This window comes from Thalassophryne amazonica, chromosome 8 (assembly GCF_902500255.1).
Source record: "Thalassophryne amazonica chromosome 8, fThaAma1.1, whole genome shotgun sequence".
Classification (NCBI taxonomy): Eukaryota; Metazoa; Chordata; class Actinopteri; order Batrachoidiformes; family Batrachoididae; genus Thalassophryne; species Thalassophryne amazonica.
The window spans coordinates 76,735,050-76,755,002 of NC_047110.1; the positions used below are offsets into that span (position 1 = coordinate 76,735,050).

At 43.8% G+C, this 19,953-nt stretch overlaps 1 protein-coding gene across 2 annotated transcripts; it reads left to right on the forward strand.

Moving 5' to 3' along the window:
- The first annotated feature begins 5,706 nt into the window (after nt 1–5,706).
- LOC117515934 (SIN3-HDAC complex-associated factor-like) lies at nt 5,707–17,309 on the forward strand. Of its 2 annotated transcripts, XM_034176726.1 has the most exons (6): nt 5,707–5,834; nt 10,894–11,020; nt 11,117–11,215; nt 11,305–11,429; nt 11,538–11,688; nt 16,883–17,309. In XM_034176726.1, exons 2-6 carry the CDS (start codon nt 10,917–10,919, stop codon nt 17,205–17,207), a joined length of 804 nt encoding a protein of 267 aa, XP_034032617.1. In that variant the 5' UTR covers nt 5,707–5,834; nt 10,894–10,916; the 3' UTR covers nt 17,208–17,309. The 2 variants fall into 2 exon arrangements, with proteins under 2 accessions (XP_034032617.1, XP_034032618.1); XM_034176727.1 differs by lacking the exon at nt 5,707–5,834 and having other exon boundaries at nt 10,559–11,020.
- Nucleotides 17,310–19,953: the final 2,644 nt, after the last annotated feature.

The window sequence follows — 19,953 nt, forward strand, 5'->3', positions numbered from 1 at the left end:
TAATGCATCTTGCCATAGAGCAAAAACTGTGAAAACATTCCTTGCAAAAGACACATAGGGTCAATGTCATGGCCTGCAAATAGTCCGGATCTTAATCCAATGAAAATCTTTGGTGGAAGTTGAAGAAAATGGTCCATGACAAGGCTCCAACCTGCAAAGCTGACTCTGGCAACAGCAATCAGAGAAAGTTGGAGCCAGACTGATGAAGAGTACTGTTTGTCACTCATTAAGTCCATGCCTCAGAGACTGCAAGCTGTTAAAAAGCCAGAGGTGGTGCAACAAAATACTAGTGATGTGTTGGAGCGTTCTTTTGTTTTTCATGATTCCATAATTTTTTCCTCAGAACTGAGTGATTTCATATTTTTTTCCCTCTGCTTGGTCTAAAAAGTAACCATTACTGACTGCCACAATTTTTTTCCTGATTTCTTATAGTGTTTCTTAAAGCCAGAAATGTTGGGAAAGTGTAATGACACAGACCCACAACAGGGGGCGTAAATGAATGGACAATAGATGAGTCAAAAATACAACACTTTACTGTTGTGAAATGTGCACAACGAAATACAGACAAATGCAGAATTTGGTTCACAATCAAAATATGCAAAGTGACGTGTGGGTAGGCTCGAGGATAGGAGACGTCCGTCCCGAGTAGAAGCGGATCCCACACGATCTCCACTGCCACCGAACCCGAAGGATACTGGAGCCGCCAAGTCCTGAGTCCCCAGGTGATCACCGTCTCCGACTGTCGGACCTGGTACTGCTGGCAGGAAGCAGAAGACAGAAGTAATGAGTGTGTGGAAAACACACCCGGTAAGCAGTCAGCAAGTTCTTTTGTATTAGTCGGGTGGGAAAGACACCTCCACCTCAAGTACACAGTTTATGCAGAGTCTGTAATCCTACTTATTGAAGTTCGGAGTGAGGAGTGAAGTGCGTCACTCCTCACCATCCGCGAACCAGCCTCCAGCTGAAAGTAGCGATCCAGGACACCTGCAAATAGTTCAACACACACGAAAACACGTAACGTGTGACAACACAACAACGGCTGAGAATTTACCGTGAAGGTAGATGATATCTCAGCGACGAGGTGGAGATGTCGTCCGGCTTTTGTGTGTGTGGGTGATGACCAGGTGATTGGTGACAGCTGTCATAGTTGATGAGTGACAGCTGTCACCCCGGCTGTTCCTGTGAGGTGGCGTGGCCCCCAGTTCTCGGCAGAGAAACTCCTCCAGACTTGAGAGGAAAACTGGGGACCTCGATCCGAGACGATGTCCACGGGTATCCCATGCAGACGCATGACGTGGTGGACCAGGAGGTCTGCTGTCACCTGGGCCGTAGGGAGCTTCGGGAGGGCCACGAAGTGGGCCGCCTTGGAGAATCAGTCCACTATCGTGAGGATGGTAGTCATGTCCCGGGACGGCGGGAGGCTCGTGACGAAGTCCAGGCCGATGTGGGACCAGGGGGCGATGGGGCACAGGTAACGGTTGGAGGAGTCCCTGTGCCCGTGGTGGTCAGCTTTTCTCCTGGCGGAGGTGGTGCAGGCCTGGACATAGTCCCAGACGTCGGCTTCCATGGACGCCCACCAGAAGCGCTGCCAGACCACTGCCATGGTCCTTCGCACCCCCGGATGGCAGGAGAGTTTGGAAACCATGACAGAAGTCCAGGACGCAGCTCTGGCCTCTGGTGGGACGTAGAGGTGGTTCTTCGGTCCTTTACCTGGGTCCGGGTTCCGTGCCAGGGCCTCCCGGACGGTCTTCCTCCACATCCCAGGTGAGGGTGGCCACGATAGTGGACTCAGGTAGTATGGATTCCGGCGGATCCGACAGCTCGGTTTGTCTTCGACTTCGTGATCCCGGGACAGAGCATCCGATCTTTGGTTCTTGGTCCCGGGGCGGTAGGTGATCCAGAAGTCAAAACGCCCGAAAGAACAATGACCAGCGGGCTTGCTTGGGGTTCAGCCGCTTGGCGGTCCTGATATACTCCAGGTTCCGGTGGTCTGTGAAAACCGTAAATGGTACCGTGGCTCCCTCTAACAGATGTCTCCACTCCTCAAGAGCCTCCTCCACCGCAAGGAGTTCCCGATTGCCCCACGTCATAGTTCGCTCAGCTGGGGTCAACCTGCGTGGAAAATAGGCACAAGGATGGAGAATCTGATCGGACTCCCCGCTCTGGGACAGCACGGCTCCTATCCCTGAGTCCAGAGCGTCCACTTCTACCACAAACTGGCGGCTAGGATCGGGCTGCACAAGAACTGGTGCAGTCGAAAAAACCGGCGTTTCAACTCCCTAAACGCGGCCTCGCACACGATCGGACCAAGTAAATGGTACTTTGGAGGAGCTCAGAGCTGTCAGGGGGCTAACTACCTGACTGTAGCCCTTTATGAACCTCCTGTAGAAATTCGCAAAGCCGAGGAACTGTTGCAGCTTCCTCACGGCTTGTCGGTTGGGGCCAGTCTCTCACCGCTGCGACCTTGGCCGGATCAGGGGCGACGGAATGTTGGAGGAGATTATGAACCCCAGGAAGGACAAAGGAAGTGCGGTGGAACTCACACTTCTCGCCCTTCACAAACAGCCGGTTCTCCAACAACCGCTGTAGGACCTGACGTACATGCTGGACATGGGTCTCAGGCTCCAGGGAAAAATGAGAATATCGTCTAGGTATACGAAGACAAATCGGTGCAGGAAGTCCCGCAAGACGTCATTTACCAAAGCCTGAAACGTCGCGGGGGCATTAGTGAGGCCCGAACGGCATGACCAGGTACTCAAGTGACCTAATGGGGTGTTGAATGCCGTCTTCCACTCGTCTCCCTTCCGGATCTGACCAGGTGGTACGCGTTCCTAAGATCGAGTTTTGTGAATATTTGGGCTCCATGCAGGGGCGTGAACACCGAATCTAACAGGGGTAGAGGGTACTGGTTGCGGACCGTGATCTCGTTCAGTCCCCTGTAGTTCAATGCATGGATGGTGGAGTTCCGGATCAACCCGGCAGCTAACGAGTCCCGAATGTAGGTCTCCATTGATTCGCGCTCAGGAAGTGAGAGGTTGTACAGCCTGCTGGACAGATACTCAGTGCCCGGGATCAAATCAACGGCTGTTCCTGTGAGGCGTGGCAGTGCCCTCTCATGCCTGAAGCCCGCACTCCAGGCAGGGCGCCCTCTGGTGGTGGTGGGCCAGCAGTACCTCCTCTTCAGCGGCCCACACAACAAGAAAGTTGCCATTTGAAATGACTTTAGTTTTGTGTCATGTCTGTGATCTGCTTTTTTTTCTACAAAATTAAACAACTGAATGAACATCCTCCTAGGCTGGTGATTCCATAATTTTTGCCAGGGGTTGTACCTCAAGGGCTGTCAATGTGCGTGTCACCTCTCAGGTTAGCGTTTCCGGTTCCAGTGTCGACTGTCGACTGAATTTCCATGAAATTTCCTCTATTATCACTCTAGGAAGATTTCAAGAATTTGGCATTTCGGGTTTCAGTGTCAACTGCCCACTGAATTTGTGCGAGATCTCCTATTGTCACTCTAGGGAGAGTTCAACATTTTGGCATTTCTGGTTTCAGCGTCGACTGTCCTGTATTTGTGCAAGATCTTCCTCTATTTTCTCTCCAGGAAGAGTTCGACATTTCGTGTCTCAGTGTCAACTCAACATTTGGCATTTCCGGTTTCGGCATCACTCTACTAGTCGCCCTATTGAGGTTTCAAATCCCACAAACTTTGGAGAGTTCGCAGCTCTGCGAGGTCATTAACATTGAGAAATGCCTTGAGGCGCTCTGATAAGGCGGGGAAGCTTTTTTCTCTATCCACACCTTAGCGCCCCGCTATGAATGAGTACATTCAGGAGACCTTAGCTGCTGGCTTGATTCGCTCATCATCATTGCCCACATTGGCAGGTTCTTTTTGTTGAAAAGAAGGATAAGACACTCCACCCCTTCATTGATACCGTGGCCTGAATGAGATCACAGTAAAAAATCATTACCCACTGCCGCTAATCTCCTCAGGCATTTGAGTTACTGGAAGGAGCCACAGTCTTTGCACTGTTTATCCTGTTTGTTCCAGAGTAATATATATAAGATGTCTGAAATTCACTTTGTATTTATGAAGCTCCATGCAGGTTAAATGTAGCAGATACAGAATATTTGGAATATTGTTTTAGCAAGTTTTCAGGGTCTCATGCATGCTGTCTCTTATTAATGTGATGAAAAGCATAAAATGTTCATTTGCAATTGTTGTCATGTGGATTGTCTATGTTGTTTAGACTGCTGCGACTTTCTGGCGAGCAAGGGATTATGGGATATCGCAATTGGGCGAATAGAGCAAGCTTGTGTCAGCACCTGTGGCGCCGTCGCTTCCCTCATATTATTATTATTATTTTTTGGTGTTGGATCAGTTGGAAAAATGTGACAGCTTGAAAGAAATCACATCATTTTGGATGGTAAATATCAACTTTGTGGGCGTCTGTCATGAGGCTGCTTAACTGGGGGGGCAGCCCCAACAAGGCCTGATGCGCTATGACTAGAGGTGGGCGATACCGGGAATTTTGGTATTAATCTGATACCAAGTAAATACAGGCATCGCCGATATCGATACCGATACTTTTTCATACTTAAGCTTCATAGAGCCAAAGGATCCAAAAGACCTAGGATAGAATTTTGCCAAACATTGTACGTGACAACAAAATACTTTATTATCACAATCAACATTTTTGTTTAAAAAAAATATCACTCAACACAACTTAGAACAAAATCTCCTGAGGTAGAGGGCTGACAAACCACAATACAAGGGTGCACTGCTCCATGTTGCAGGTGCATTTTGCGGTAGCAGCATCTTGTCTCAGCACTTCCTGTGGCATCTGTGTGTCACGGCAGGTGCTGTGTTTTTTGTATTTCTCATAGCACTTCCTGTGGCACTTCCGGTTGGTATCTTTATGTGACGGACCACATGCTGGTGTTTTATTTACCTGCCGCGGCACATGTCGATGTTTTCAGTTCAGCTGCCACAGGAAGTGCTGAGACAAGATGCTGCTGCCGCAAAATGCACCTGCTGTCTCTCCTGTGTTGTGTGACACAGTGCAGCACTGCTCTTATAAACAGAGAGGAGACTTTGATTAATCTGCGTGTGCAGCAGTCAGTACTTGTGGGAGAAAAAAAAGCTTGAGTATCAATCTTTTTACATGATGATCGTTCAATATTAATACCAGCGTTGGTATCGACATTAGGATCGATCTGCCCACCTCTCCCTATGACTCATCAATAAAATCACCTGCTCAGACGTCTGAGTAGGATGAATTTTTGCAGTGTTGGTCCTCTGCTGCACGTGTTTATTACTTCCCTGTGTGCCTCATCCTCTTTTTATTTGTTAAATTACCCCTAATCTGCTCCGCTGTCACGCAGTTTCACTTCAACAAAGCTCCAGTCCACAGACTGTATCCTCCTGAAATCCTCCAGACGACCATCTGGCGTCCCGGAGTAAAGAGAGAGAGGAGAGAAAAGGAAAAAGCCACGCCCCTTCGCTTACATTCTCCAATGCACCATAGCAACGGGGGCCGAGCCCCCTGTTCCCGCGCAATGTTCACATCCTTATAAGGCCAGTGGAGCGCGGACGCACGGTGACGTCACACGTCGTTTATGTAAATAGCTTGATTGAAGAAAAAGAAAAGCTTCTGCTCCGCTCCGAAATGGAGGTGTGGATCAGGCGCATGCGCACTGCGACCACAACTACCCAGTCCCGTAACACAGGCGCAGACATCAACAAGAAAGCGAGTCGCTTTTCAAAACGCCACATCGTACCGCAAAATAAAAGGACAGCGACTTTGACTTTGTGTCAACTTCACCAAACTTGCAGCAAGGTAACGTGTGCATTTGAACTGTTTGCTTTGAGAGCTTTTGGAGTCGTTTAAAATTATAAACAAGCTCCGGAACGTTTGGTCTCTGTTTGTCGAGGCGTATTAATTCGTAATGAATGTTTTATAACGGTTCTTATTCACAGCCGGTGGTTGTTGTGACGCTGGCTTTCCGCAGCACGCGCGCAGGCACGGCTTGTTTTTAAATGTTGCCAGAATGAGCACACGCGTGGAGACAAACGCTTTTTTATTTTTCCTCGTAAAGTCGGTTATTGTGAGACAGACCTATTCAGAAAAGCGTTCAATATTCACACCGAAGCTGTGCGTCGGTCAGTGAGACAAGTTCTTGCTTTCACGCCCACTCGGAGCAGATGCGGCCTCAGCGTGGTTGTCAACAAACGGCTCCTTCCCCACCGACGACAACTCTCACCGAAACTTAACTCGAGTTTAAAATGCAAGCCATTCCATTAAAAAATTATATAAACCGACTTTTAAAAGCCGAGGCGTTGGAACTTCAAAGCACACGCGTGTAGTGGAGTGTTGCAGTGAGGCGGCTCTGGAATAACAAAAGAGTAAAAAGACCAAATTAAACGCCGTCGTGCGGAAACACTTTTTGCTTTAAAATTTAAAACGAGAGATTTTTCCCCGTTGCACGTGTTTGTTTTTAGTTTCTCTCTCGGCGTAAAGTTGCGCGGTGAAGCTGAAGTCGGACACGCGGCGGTCGTCATAAATGGGTGCGCATGAAGCAGCAGCTCGTGCGTGCCATGCTTCCTCGCGACGGTGGGCGGTGAAATAATCGACCGCTTGCACTTTTCTTTTCGACTAAAACAAGCGCGCTTGTCGATGTCTTCTTGAATTTTTCGCACTAGGCGCTTGATTCACGAAAGTCTCCGTGGTTTTTGGGTGTATTTGCACAGTTTGCCTTTTTAATATCACAGTTTTACGGAAAATCGCATCACACCCCCCTCCTTTACCACACTGGCCTCCGCCTTTGAAGTGTGTTGCCATGTTGAGTTGCGTCACGCACTGTATTCTGCCGCGGCTGCATAGATCGTCTGCTTTTGTCGAGATGAGGCACTAGAAACGCGGAGAGGGGAAAATGTTGCAGGCAGGTACTGTCGAAAATGAGCGTTATTCCCTGTGAATTATCGTAAGAGTCACTTGTTTTTATTATTGTTGCTGTTATTTTAAAGAGAGCCTGCTATTCCTGAGGTTCGAACCCTGTTAACACCTTGAACCTGATGCTGCACTCATTTAAATTTGGTTATTATTATTATGATTATTTCCATCTTCATGGGCAAAACACTCGTTAAAATGAGGTTCTTTATAATTATTTTCATCTTTATGGTGTTCGTAAGCATTGCTGTAACTAGATCAGAAGTGTTTGCAGGGGGATAGCGATGCCACGCCCACATTCAAAGCGTCAGGCACGAGCAGAAAATGCGGTGTGCGTTTTTAAAACGTCAAGTTCACCAAATGACAAATCTGATGTGGATTCTCATAAAATGTGCTATTTACACATCAAGAACAGGAAAAGTGTTTCAGCTCTGTTTGCATAAAAAAAAATAAATAAATCAGGCATCTTGCTTCTGCAACTGTGCAGTGCATACTTGCTTTACAACTAAACACCAAAATAGTGCAAGCATGTTTGTCGTCAATCATGATTTCACTATAAATCTTTTGATCACTTACCAAAAAACAAAAAAACATTTTACAAAATATAGACTGTGGGCCAAGCAATGGAAAGCCTTCTAGTTTTTACTTTTGGTGACCCACAGTTGGTAACTACTTGAAATTTTGACTAATAGGAGATGTAAAATCACTGAACCAGAATTCACAACTTGGCAAGGCTAAACGTTGCACACTAATAAGTATTCGTAAATGACTATAATCAACTATGAACAGCGCCCTCTTGTGTCAGGAAATGAAAAACCATGTACAATATGTGGAAAGTTACACAGCAACCGTTAATTGTCTGTGAACAGAGAACAGGAATAAGACCTCCACCCACACCACACACACATATATTTATGTATATTACTCCTCGCAGAGTTTCACTGTTTTTTCATTCTGCTGTCACTACTGTACTCGCCGAGCAGAACATACTGTGTTCATTTACAAGTATGTAATAAATACATTGTGTGTATATATATATATATATATATATATATATATATATACTATATATATATATATATGGTATATTTGGGTATGTGTATGTAGATAAGAAAATGAAACTAAAATAGTAAATTTAACCTTCTAGCTTTTTATTCCTCCAAATGGCCCGTTGATTTCGGTAATATTGCAAAAACGCCGGTAGCATTCAGCATAATATCTCCTGAGGTTAGCAAAAATTATGAGGGCAAATTATACATGAAAATATTTACAACATAAGCATCATCCAAAAGGCCACAAAATGTAGAAATTACAAATTATTTATCTTAAATACTGTGAAGTGGTCAAGTGAATCAGTTTAAATGAGTACTGACAATTTAGAAACTATAATCACAAACTTATTTAAAATCAAAGTAAAGAAAGTCTGCTAGAAGAAGAAACCTTATATTCAACTTAGGCCTATAACAAGCCTTGATTTTTATTGTTTTAAAAGCAGTAAGGGGTGTGCTTGTGAATTATAAAGTTCACTGTTTCATATTCATAACATTATAATGATCATATCATTAGGATCATTATAATAAATAATCCATTTTATTTAAAAGCGCCTTTCAGAACACCCAAGGACACTGTACAGGACAAATTAAAAACAAAGGTAAAAAAACAGAGAAGCATATATAAAACTGAAGGTGTACAGTTGCCGTATGTGTGATCATGTAGTGTGTTGTCATGTGATACGTATGTGTGGTCATGTGGCATAAGCGATCGTGAAGAGTGCGATTTATCATAAATATGGTTCACTCATAAAGCCTCCATCATTTAATTATTTAACAATTACATTGTAACCATGAAGAGTAGAATGTACAAGTATATACAGAGAGAGAGATGGATGGATACTTATTTGTATATAGATATATTGGTTGAATTATTTGTTGAAATTCTGGCCTCTTAAATTTCTGGAGGGACTGCATAGTGGATATACATAGTAAACAAATTTGTACGATAATAACTGACTTTAAGATTTTGGCTATGAACAAGTTTGGTTTATTGCAATTGGTTTGGAGATAAACTTGCAACAAAAGTTTCTCATTTGACTGATCATGCTTTGTAGGGTTAGTTTGTGCCCTCTTGAGCTTTTACTTGTTAGAATTTTTTTAGAACATCAACAAAAAAACCTAAACAACAATCCAGGATTTTTAGATTACAATTTCTAATTTAGTGCCCTTTAAACTCACAGGAAAAGTAATCCATACATCTTGAATTAAAAGAAATAAAAAAACTAAAATCTGAAATGATGGCATGAATAAGTAAGTGCACCTTCTAGTAACACACATAACCCTCACTAGTCTGTTTGTATGGTCACTTCAGAACTATCACCTCCGCACAGATTACCATAGAGTACCATACTGTTTGCATTTATTCATAACTGAGGTAAATGAAGTCCAGGACATACAGTAATCATGTCTTGGAAATGTTCATGTATCCATCCCCTGACTTGGATGTAAAAAATGATGGTTTTACATGTGTTACAAAAGGGTGCACTTAGTTATTCACGCCATCATTTTGGCTTTTAGATTTTTATTTCTTTGAATCCATGATGCAGAGATTACTTTTCACTATGAGTTTAAAGGCCATAATTTCAGATATTTTAATATAAAAAGCCTGAATTTTTTGTTTAGTTTTTTTTATGTCCTAAAAATTTCAAACCTGTAAAGGCTCTAGAGGGCACTGACATTTTCACAGCACTGTACATGTAAATTAAACAATAATTTTCAGCATATTTTGTTTGGGAGACACCCCCCCCCCCAACATACACACAGAAAATCAGTTTTGTTGGATTAGAGTTGTATAAAAGTACAAAAATAAATTCAAATTGTTAAGTATGAATAAATGGAAACACACACATATATTATATTTTATTATTTAACCTTTATTTAACCAGGTTAGTCACATTGCGATTAAAATCTCTTTAGAAGGGAGACCTGGACAATTTTTTAAAATTTCCAATCCACCTAACCTGCATGTCTTTAGAAGTGGGAGGAAGCCGGAGCACCTGGGGGGAGCCCTCGCAAACATGGGAAGAAAATGCAACCTCCATACAGAAAGGCCACAGGTGGGAATCGATCCCATGACCTTATGGCTGTGAGGCAATAGTGCTAATATAAAAAAAAAAACACAGTTATTTTTTGCAACTTATTTATTTAAAGTTTAAACTTTTCAATTTCTTCAATTTCCTTACTACATATCTTGAAACACTGGAGGAATCTTCTCAAATTATTGGCATGTTTTATTTGCGCTACTTTGAACAGCCTTGAGAGGTGCTCTGAAAACTCATCAGAGTGAGATGTCTTATTTTCCCTGTGCTCTGTAGCGCTGCACTGTCAGAAGACCCAGAGGGCTGATGGCAAGAAAAAAACCCAGTCTGGGGGGCGCGGCTCCCATTTCTGCCGCAGTTCATGCCTCCATGTACTGTGGAAATTTAAATAAATACAATAAAATTTCCATAGCAACATAAATTATAATTCCTCTGAACAACGTGCACTCTTACCATATAGTTCTTTCTGGCATAGCCACATTAAAAATGTTTTTTTTTAAATATATATCATTTTGCAATTATTTGCAAGTATTGTTGTTGGGTATTTTACAGGAATATTCTCTGCAGATGCTCAGTTTGTGCTGATGTGTTTTGCGCTGCAACATTGCAGCACAGCATGGTGACATGATCTGTCTGACACACTGTCTGACTGTTGACCTACTTCCCTCTCATGTGGGTCATAGTTGTGAGATACTCCACCACAGTCATGCTCAATGCTTAAAATACTCATAAGGTGTAAAAAATAAACAAAACCCCCCACTTATCATGCAAGAAATTGTTTGATCTCTTTCTCACAAAGTGAGGTTTGCAGGGATTTGCTGCAGTTGTGACGCTGATTAGATTCTAAAATTATCACAGATGTTTGGCTTTCATAAGCCGAAATGTACAGGAGTTTGGACGGCTGCTGCATCTGCCGTGCCAAGTCGTCAAGTTCTCGTTTTACGGACGCAAGCGGTATGAGAAGGAGTTCAGGAGCTGTTTTTGGGTAAGAAGACCTTTTTCTTAATTTTCTGTTTTAGCAGTTCCCACTTCTGTTTATTTTCTGCACAAACACCTTTAATTTTCTGTAATCACCCTGAAGGTTAGTGAAACCAGATCTGGAGAAATCTGTAATGCCTGGTACTCCTGGTGAAGAGATGGAAGAAAGCTTCCTGTGGGGACCAAGAAGAATTGGAATCATGTAAAATGCTAATCCGGATCCGGATCGAATTATGGTAGAGTGGCAGATGTGTTCACAGCGGTGACTTCTCTCATTCTTCCTCCGTGCAGGTGGTTGATGCCAGAGGAGGTCCAAGCCCTAAAGGTAACATCAAGGGCAAAAAAGATCAAATCCATCTCCAAGAAAGCACGGCCGATCCAGATCAGCCGACTACAGAAAGAGTTTAAAAGAAACAGTAAGTTTTATCATTTCATATGTAACGTGTGCAAAGCTGCTTCTCTCATTTGGGAGACGTTGCACAACATCATGCCTTCACTTTTTGTGCTTTCTCCTGCCCCACCAGATTCAGACTCCCACAGCACCACCTCCAGTGCTTCTCCGGCTCATTCTCCGAGCTACAGCAACCTGTCAGACGACGGTTCTGACGCAGAGCTCAGTCCTGGATCCAGCCGCTCCCCTGTCTTTCTCCTTTCTGGATATACATACTGGAAGAGGTTAGTCGTACAGATCAGACTTTTTTTTTGTAGAGTAGCACACTTCTAGATGCTTAATAGGAACATTTATTTTATTTATTGTTGAAGTTTCACATTGATGTTTTGGGGTCTGTTGGTCAAGAACATTCTGGTGAAATTATGTAATATCGAATTACCTCTAAATTAATATTCACACTAACGGCCTTTTCCAAAGAGTGGTCTGTGGACCCCTGGTGGTCAGTGAGTGACCCTTAGTGGTCGGTGATTATATTCAGGGGTGCACAGCAGACGGAAACACTTTTCCTACAGTCTGTCATTACTTTACTCTTATGACACACTTCCCTTGTGTTTTCTGCTGCGCATTATTTATTTTTACGTGCAAGCACCATGTGTACCAGTTATGTGTACCAGTTATGTGCATGCCTGATTATATTGGTAAATAAAATATCACATTACATTAATATCATAACTTTTCTCAAACTGTTTAAAAATTACTTGAAAGTCTACCAGATAGGAGCAGTTATGTGAGTGAGCAAAAAAACTTGTTTGTAAAGCTGTCAGTATTAGTTTGTAGTTTGTAATGTACTGTTGGAGTGGTAAGATGACCTGTTGTTTTTGCATATTTGGGTGATCCAGGTTTATTATTATTATTATTATTTGGTTAAGTGGCCCTCAGCCTGCAAAAGTTTGAAAAATTCTGCTTGACAACAAACTATAATGCATTTTGTAATGTGGAGTGAGTATAAAAATAGGGGGTGGTGGCCAAGTGTTTCTGTGTGCTTTGTGTCAGTGCAGAAGGTTCCCGAGGTCAAACCCCACCCCTGCCACCTTTCTCCATGTAATGTTGGAGTTGCGTCAGGAAGGGCATCCGGCATAAAACCTGTGCCAAATCAACATGCAAATCCAAGGTGGATCTGTGGTGACCCAGAGTGTTTATTAAAAACAAAAAACAAACAACAAACAAAAACAAGGGAGCAGCCATAGGAACTTACTAGTGCACATAGAAATAACAGTGGGCCCAGGAATCTGCCGTCTTAATGCTTGATTTAGCACAGCTAAATCTGACACCTTTAACTTTCTCTGTCTTTTGCTTTCTAAGAAGGCAGCACTGGGTCACCCCTCATATATACACACACCTATACATACGGCAGTTGGCTGAAAAGTTCTGATGATCAAAAATTATACCATTTATACGTGTGAACTGGAAAATTCCTTCAGCTCTGTTTGCATTCAAGATGATTACAACATGGATGTTACAATAAAAAAAATTGTGTAGATTTTTGTTTTGTTGCCTGTTCACAAATACATGATTGATTAAAATAAACACAACATTAACAGCTTTTATCAAGGCAGGCTAAGTGCACTTGTTTTCAGTGTCGTTCAAACCCACCTCTGCCCATTTCTCCATCTGTAAAAACTTGAGCCAAATCAACATGCAAATCCACCTTGGATCTGCTGTGGTGACCCCAAGTGAAAACAAGGGAGCAGCCAAAGGGACTTACTGCATTAACAGCTCTTATTAGAGCTACATTAGTGATACAACATTTGACAACAACCCAGTGATTTTTTTTTCCCAGCAGCTGGTTTAGTAGTGAAGTTAGCTTCTATCTATGGTATTAGCTCAAAGTTCACTGTTTCTAATGTTTTCACTCTCCCCAAACGGCTTGTTGGGTTGTAAAATTAATCACTAATTTTGGCAACTGTTTTAGACCAAATTACAAAAAAAAAAAAACCAAAAAACAAAGGTAGAAAAGTGCTATTATATAATAATATATATTATTATACGAGGGCTGTCCATAAAGTATAGGTCCTTTTTATTTTTTTCAAAAAACGATATGGATTTCATTCATATGTTTTTACGTCAGACGTGCTTGAACCCTCGTGTGCATGCGTGAGTTTTTCCACGCCTGTCGGTGACGTCATTCGCCTGTGAGCACTCCTTGTGGGAGGAGTCGTCCAGCCCCTCGTCGGAATTCCTTTGTCTGAGAAGTTGCTGAGAGACTGGCGCTTTGTTTGATCAAAATTTTTCTAAACCTGTGAGACACATCGAAGTGGACACGGTTAGAAAAATTAAGCTGGTTTTCGGTGAAAATTTTAACGGCTGATGAGAGATTTTGAGGTGATACTGTCGCTTTAAGGACTTCCCACAGAGTGGGACGTCGTGCAGCACTCCCAGGCGCCGTCGTCAGCCTGTTTCAAGCTGAAAACCTCCACATTTCAGGCTCTATTGATCCAGGACATCGTGAGAGAACAGAGAAGTTTCAGAAGAAGTCGGTTTCAGCATTTTATCCGGATATTCCACTGTTAAAGGAGATTTTTTTAATGAAAGACGTGCGGGCGGATTGCAGCGTCGGCTCGCAGCCGCCGCGACGCTCCGCCACAGGAAAACACCTCTGTTGGAAGCCTTAAGGACAAATTGGAACATGTCCAGCTGTTAAACAATTCTCATATACTCACTCCACTGAAAGCCATCAAAAGCCGCCTGGATTTACAATGGTTATCAACACGGAGGGTGTTTTTCCTGTGCCGCCGCACCGCGCCGGCTGCGTCCCGACGCGCGGACCTGTCCGCACGTCTTTCATTAAAAAAAATCTCCTTTAACAGTGGAATATCCGGATAAAATGCTGAATTCCGACGAGGGGCTGGATGACTCCTCCCACAAGGAGTGCTCACAGGCGAATGACGTCACCAACAGGCGTGGAAAAACTCACGCATGTGCACGAGGGATCAAGCATGTCTGACGTAAAAACATATGAATGAAATCCATATAGTTTTTGAAAAAAATAAAAAGGACCTATACTTTATGGACAGCCCTCGTATATTATATATATAATATTATATATTATATATAATAAATTTATTATTGTGTTTCTGCAAGCAGCTGCATTTGGAACTGACATCTTGACATACTATGGGTTAACTTTCAGACTACAGGTGGAGTTTTCATTTGGAAGGCCAAAAATTGCCAGGTTTGACACACCCTACCCCCACCTTTGGTTAACTAATGAGAGATGGGAGAAACAAACTTATTTGGCAGCTTTTACTTATGGCAGACTTTCAGAATAGTCGGTGTCGCCGACCGAATGGTCCCCCCTAAAAATCGGTCCGCCCTGCCTTGACTGCGCATGCTGCGGTTCACGGATTATCACCGTGTTTCTGCTTCAAACTGCACTCCAGTCATCATCTATCTCAGAGACAGATAACTGAAACTTTTGTACAACAATCATTCCCACATAAATTCAGCATTATTTCATCATAAAAGACGAAAGTGTTGTGAAAGTGTAATGACACGGACCCACAACAGGGGGCGTAAATGAACGGACAATAGATGAGCCAAAAATACAACACTTTACTGTTGTGAAGCGTGCACAACGAAATACAGACAAATACAGAATTTGGACAGAGTCAAATGTACTAAGGTGACGTGTGGGCAGGCTCGAGGATAGAAGACGTCCGTCCAGAGAAGAGCCGGATCCCACATGATTTCCACTGCCACCGAACCCGGAGAATACTGGAGCCGCCAAGTTCTAAGTCCCCAGGTGGCCACCGTCTCCGGCTGTCGGATCTGGTACTGCTGGCAGGAAGCAGAAACAGTTATGTGTGGGTGTGTGTACACCCAGCAATACATTCAGTGACAGTTCCTTAATGGTGGGTAAGACACCTCCACCTCCAAAACAGGAACACAATAACAAGTAACAGTAGCACCTACTGAACACGGCTGAGAAAATACCTCAAAGGCAAACAATATCTCGGCAGCGGGGTGGAGATGTCGTCCAGCTTATATGGAGTGGTTGATGAGGTGATGATAGATGACAGCTGTCAGGAGTTAATGAGTAACAGCTGTCACTCTCGTCTGTCCTGTGAGGCGGCAGCGCCCTCTCGTGCCTGAAGCCTGCACTCCAGGCAGGGCGCCCTCTGATGGTGGGCCAGCAGTACCTCCTCTTCAGCGGCCCACACAACAGAAAGAAGTGGTCAGAGCGCCGCAGCTACATGAGCGTCTAGCTGATGTGTTCACTGCGCATCGGTCATTTCAAAACGTCACAGAGTGTTGCCTCGTTTATGCTTAAAACTGACTTGAGAATGATTTAAGAGGTTTTACCTTGTCATGATCGCTTTGGGTGAAGAGACGCTTTCTCAGATGAGCTGCTGAGCTCTGAAATGACACATGCGCAGTTGAGGCAGGGCGGATCAATTTTTAGTGGTGGACCGATCGGTCTGTGACACCAGCTTAAAAATAAAAACAAAAGAAAACTAAGCATTATTTTTATGGACAGAATTTCTAGGCGCAGCCAGGGTGTAGAGGGGGTCTGGTTTGGGAACCACAGAATCTCGTCTCTGCTGTTTGCGGACGATGTGGTTCTGTTGGCTTCGTCAAATCAGGACCTTCAGCGTGCACTGGGGCGGTTTGCAGCTGAGTGTGAAGCGTCCGGGATGAAAATCAGCACCTCCAAATCCGAGGCCATGGCTCTCGACCGGAAAAAGGTGCTTTGCCCTCTTCAGGTCGGTGGAGTGTCCTTGCCTCAAGTGGAGGAGTTTAAGTATCTCGGGGACTTGTTCACGAGTGAGGGACGGATGGAGCGTGAGATCGATAGATGGATCGGTGCAGCGTCTGCAGTGATGCGTTCGCTGTATCGGACCGTCGTGGTGAAGAGAGAGCTGAGTAGGGGGGCAAAGCTCTCGATTTACCGATCGATCTACGTTCCGATCCTCACCTATGGCCATGAGATTTGGCTCATGACCGAAAGAACGAGATCGCGAGTACAAGCGGCCGAGATGAGTTTCCTCCGCAGGGTGGCTGGGCACTCCCTTAGAGATAGGGTGAGGAGCTCGGTCACTCGGGAGGAGCTCGGAGTCGAGCCGCTGCTCCTCAACATCGAAAGGAGTCAGTTGAGGTGGCTCGGGCATCTTTTCCGGATGCCCCCTGGACGCCTCGCTGGAGAGGTGTTCCGGGCACATCCCACTGGGAGGAGGCCCCGGGGAAGACCCAGGACACGCTGGAGGGACTACATCTCTTGGCTGGCTTGGGAACGCCTTGGGGTTCCCCTGGAGGAGCTGGGGGAGGTGTGTGTGGATCGGGAGGTCTGGGCGGCTTTGCTTGAGCTGCTGCCCCCGTGACCCGACTCCGGCTAAAGCGGAAGAAAATGGATGGATGGATGGAAAACTAAGCACAACTGCTTAAGCACTGATATGTTTTTTTTCTTTTAACTTTTAATAGGCAAAGGGTGTGCTGTGGAATCATCTACAAGGGCCGCTTTGGGGAGGTGCTCATTGACCCCCATCTGTTCAAACCATGTTGCCGCAAAAAACAACGTCAGCAGGGGCCAGACGAGGAGGAAGATGAAGAAGAGGATGACGAGGAGGAGGAAGAGGTAGAGGAAAGCCAGGCAGGTGCGGAAGTCGGTGTACAGAAATCCCACGTGGAAGAGGAAGTGAAGGAGACGCAGCTGAGCGACGAAAACACGCAGGCTGCTCAGCTACGTGTTTCCGTGACAACACCAGCTCCAAAGAGGAGTGGGCTGGCGGAGGACGAGCCGTGGTGAGGTTGTTCCCGCGTCTCTCTGCACACGTCTCTGAAGAAATCTTGGGGTGCAGTTGTTTCTTGAGCACTCGGAGACAGAAGTGGCCTCAGATTGCCTTCAATGAAAAAGCAGCTGGAAAACCTTTGGTCTTCTCTGAAGGTTTGTTTTTAACCATTAAATTAGGAGTTGTACTCTTTTGTATTTAAAACATTTCCTGAGGATTCATGGTGTTCTGATTTACTTTTGATAAAATGCTGGAACTGTTGTAGTTTGAATTTATGTTTTAAATGTCATTCCAAATTAGTAGGGCAGATAACTTCAAAAAACAAAAAAAAAAAGACAGATTGTCATACAAACATCAAATTTTGCATGTGTTTACCTGCTTGGCCACTAGTTCATTAAATAACTTCACCCATCTGAAAATTCACAATGCCTACTATTTTTCCCAAGATGGTCGTTATTAATGCCATGAATTTTAACTTCATTGCTATCACCATATTTTCTGGACTCAAAGTTGCAGCGTATCGGTGGCATTTGTCTAAAAATGGGTTAGGAAAAAAAAACCTAAGTAACATGGTCTATAAGTTGCATTTATTATGTCCACCAAGGATGTAATAAAATCATCGGCGTTTATTTATTTGTCTGTCTGTTAGCAGGATTATGTCAAAACTGTTGCACGGATTTTGATAAAATTTTCACCATAGATAGACATTTTGGAGGTGATCCGGATCTGGATTCTGGATCAAAATTTCACTTTATATAGGCTTTGAAGGATTACGTAAACAAACAAACAAAAAACTACTTCATGGATTCTTACCACATTTGCACCATGGATAGATATTAGGGCATGGAAGACTCCACTGAATTTTGGAGGTGATCCAGATCCGGATTGGCGGATGTCAGAAATCTTGAATTGCTTTTGTTATTATTGAAACATGGTGCTGCCATTTCATACAACAAGAAATAAGATTAACTTAATGAATACGTTAATCAGTACCTTACTTATTTATAATTCACATGCCATGTTGTGCTAACGGGCTAATTAATGTTATATACATTAACTTAATTTCACCCTTAAGATTTTATTTTATGGTCTGGAAGACGTGGGATACCTTCATTATGTACATTAATTCGTACAATCGCCACCGGGGGGGAATTCATGTCATACAAAAGTATGCCATCTATGTGACTATATAAACTCAATGTTTTTTTATTATTATTATTTTCAAATCAGTACACTGTCAAATCCAGGAACCTATCATCTACAAACTTGTATTTTACAGGCAAGGCAGTCACAGATGTCTACGTAATCTCACACCCAGGCAATGCCCAGTTACAGTGCTTGTGTTGTTGTATGAGGTAAAAAGAACTTAAGTCTGATCAGTGGCTCTGTTCAGAGCTAAATGTGTGAACATTTACCTCACTAGATTTTATTAAAAAGTGAAAACTTCTGTATATTTTTTAAACATGATAGTTAGCCTTAGCAGATCTGTCCTGATTACTGTTCGGGCTGTCCTACACAGTCCAAACAAGTGGAGTAGCATGAAGGTTATATTTGCTGTCATTATTCAAGAGCGCAGTCTTTCAATTTGAGAACATGATTTATTAATTTCACTCATTCTGTTAAACATGTTCTTCTCATTCAGAGTTACTTCTTGTTTTAGTGAGGTTGGCATCTAGCTCCCCATCATCCATTACCTCCACCTTCTGATCTGGAGTGTGAATCACAGTACCTCTGTCAGATCAGCATACAATAGACTGCCATCTTGTGGCGTTGGGTAATATTGCAGTATTTTTCATATATAACTTGCTTCAAAATATAATTTGCAGGACCAGCAAAATAAAAACTTGTGCTTTGGGGATTTTTGATGCCAAACAGATGCAGTTTTACCATTTTATATTCCAAAAGTTACTCAACAAAAATATAAACGCAACACTTTTGGTTTTGCTCCCATTTTGTATGAGATGAACTCAAAGACCTAAAACTTTCTCCACATACACAATATCACCATTTCCCTCAAATATTGTTCACAAACCAGTCTAAATCTGTGATAGTGAGCACTTCTCCTTTGCTGAGATAATCCATCCCACCTCACAGGTGTGCCATATCAAGATGCTGATTAGACACCATGATTAGTGCACAGGTGTGCCTTAGACTGCCCACAATAAAAGGCCACTCTGAAAGGTGCAGTTTTATCACACAGCACAATGCCACAGATGTCGCAAAATTTGAGGGAGCGTGCAATTGGCATGCTGACAGCAGGAATGTCAACCAGAGCTGTTGCTCGTGTATTGAATGTTCATTTCTCTACCATAAGCCGTCTCCAAAGGCGTTTCAGAGAATTTGGCAGTACATCCAACCAGCCTCACAACCGCAGACCACGTGTAACCACACCAGCCCAGGACCTCCACATCCAGCCTGTTCACCTCCAAGATCGTCTGAGACCAGCCACTCGGACAGCTGCTGAAACAGTCGGTTTGCATAACCAAAGAATTTCTGCACAAACTGTCAGAAACCGTCTCAGGGAAGCTCATCTGCATGCTCGTCGTCCTCATTGGGGTCTTGACCTGACTCCAGTTCGTCGTCGCAACTTCGCACAGCCATTGAAGAGGAGTGGACCAACATTCCACAGGCCACAATTGACAACTTGATCAACTCTATGCGAAGGAGATGTGTTGCACTGCATGAGGCAAATGGTGGTCACACCAGATACTGACTGATATCCCCCCCCCCCCCCCCCCCCCCCCAGTAAAACAAAACTGCACC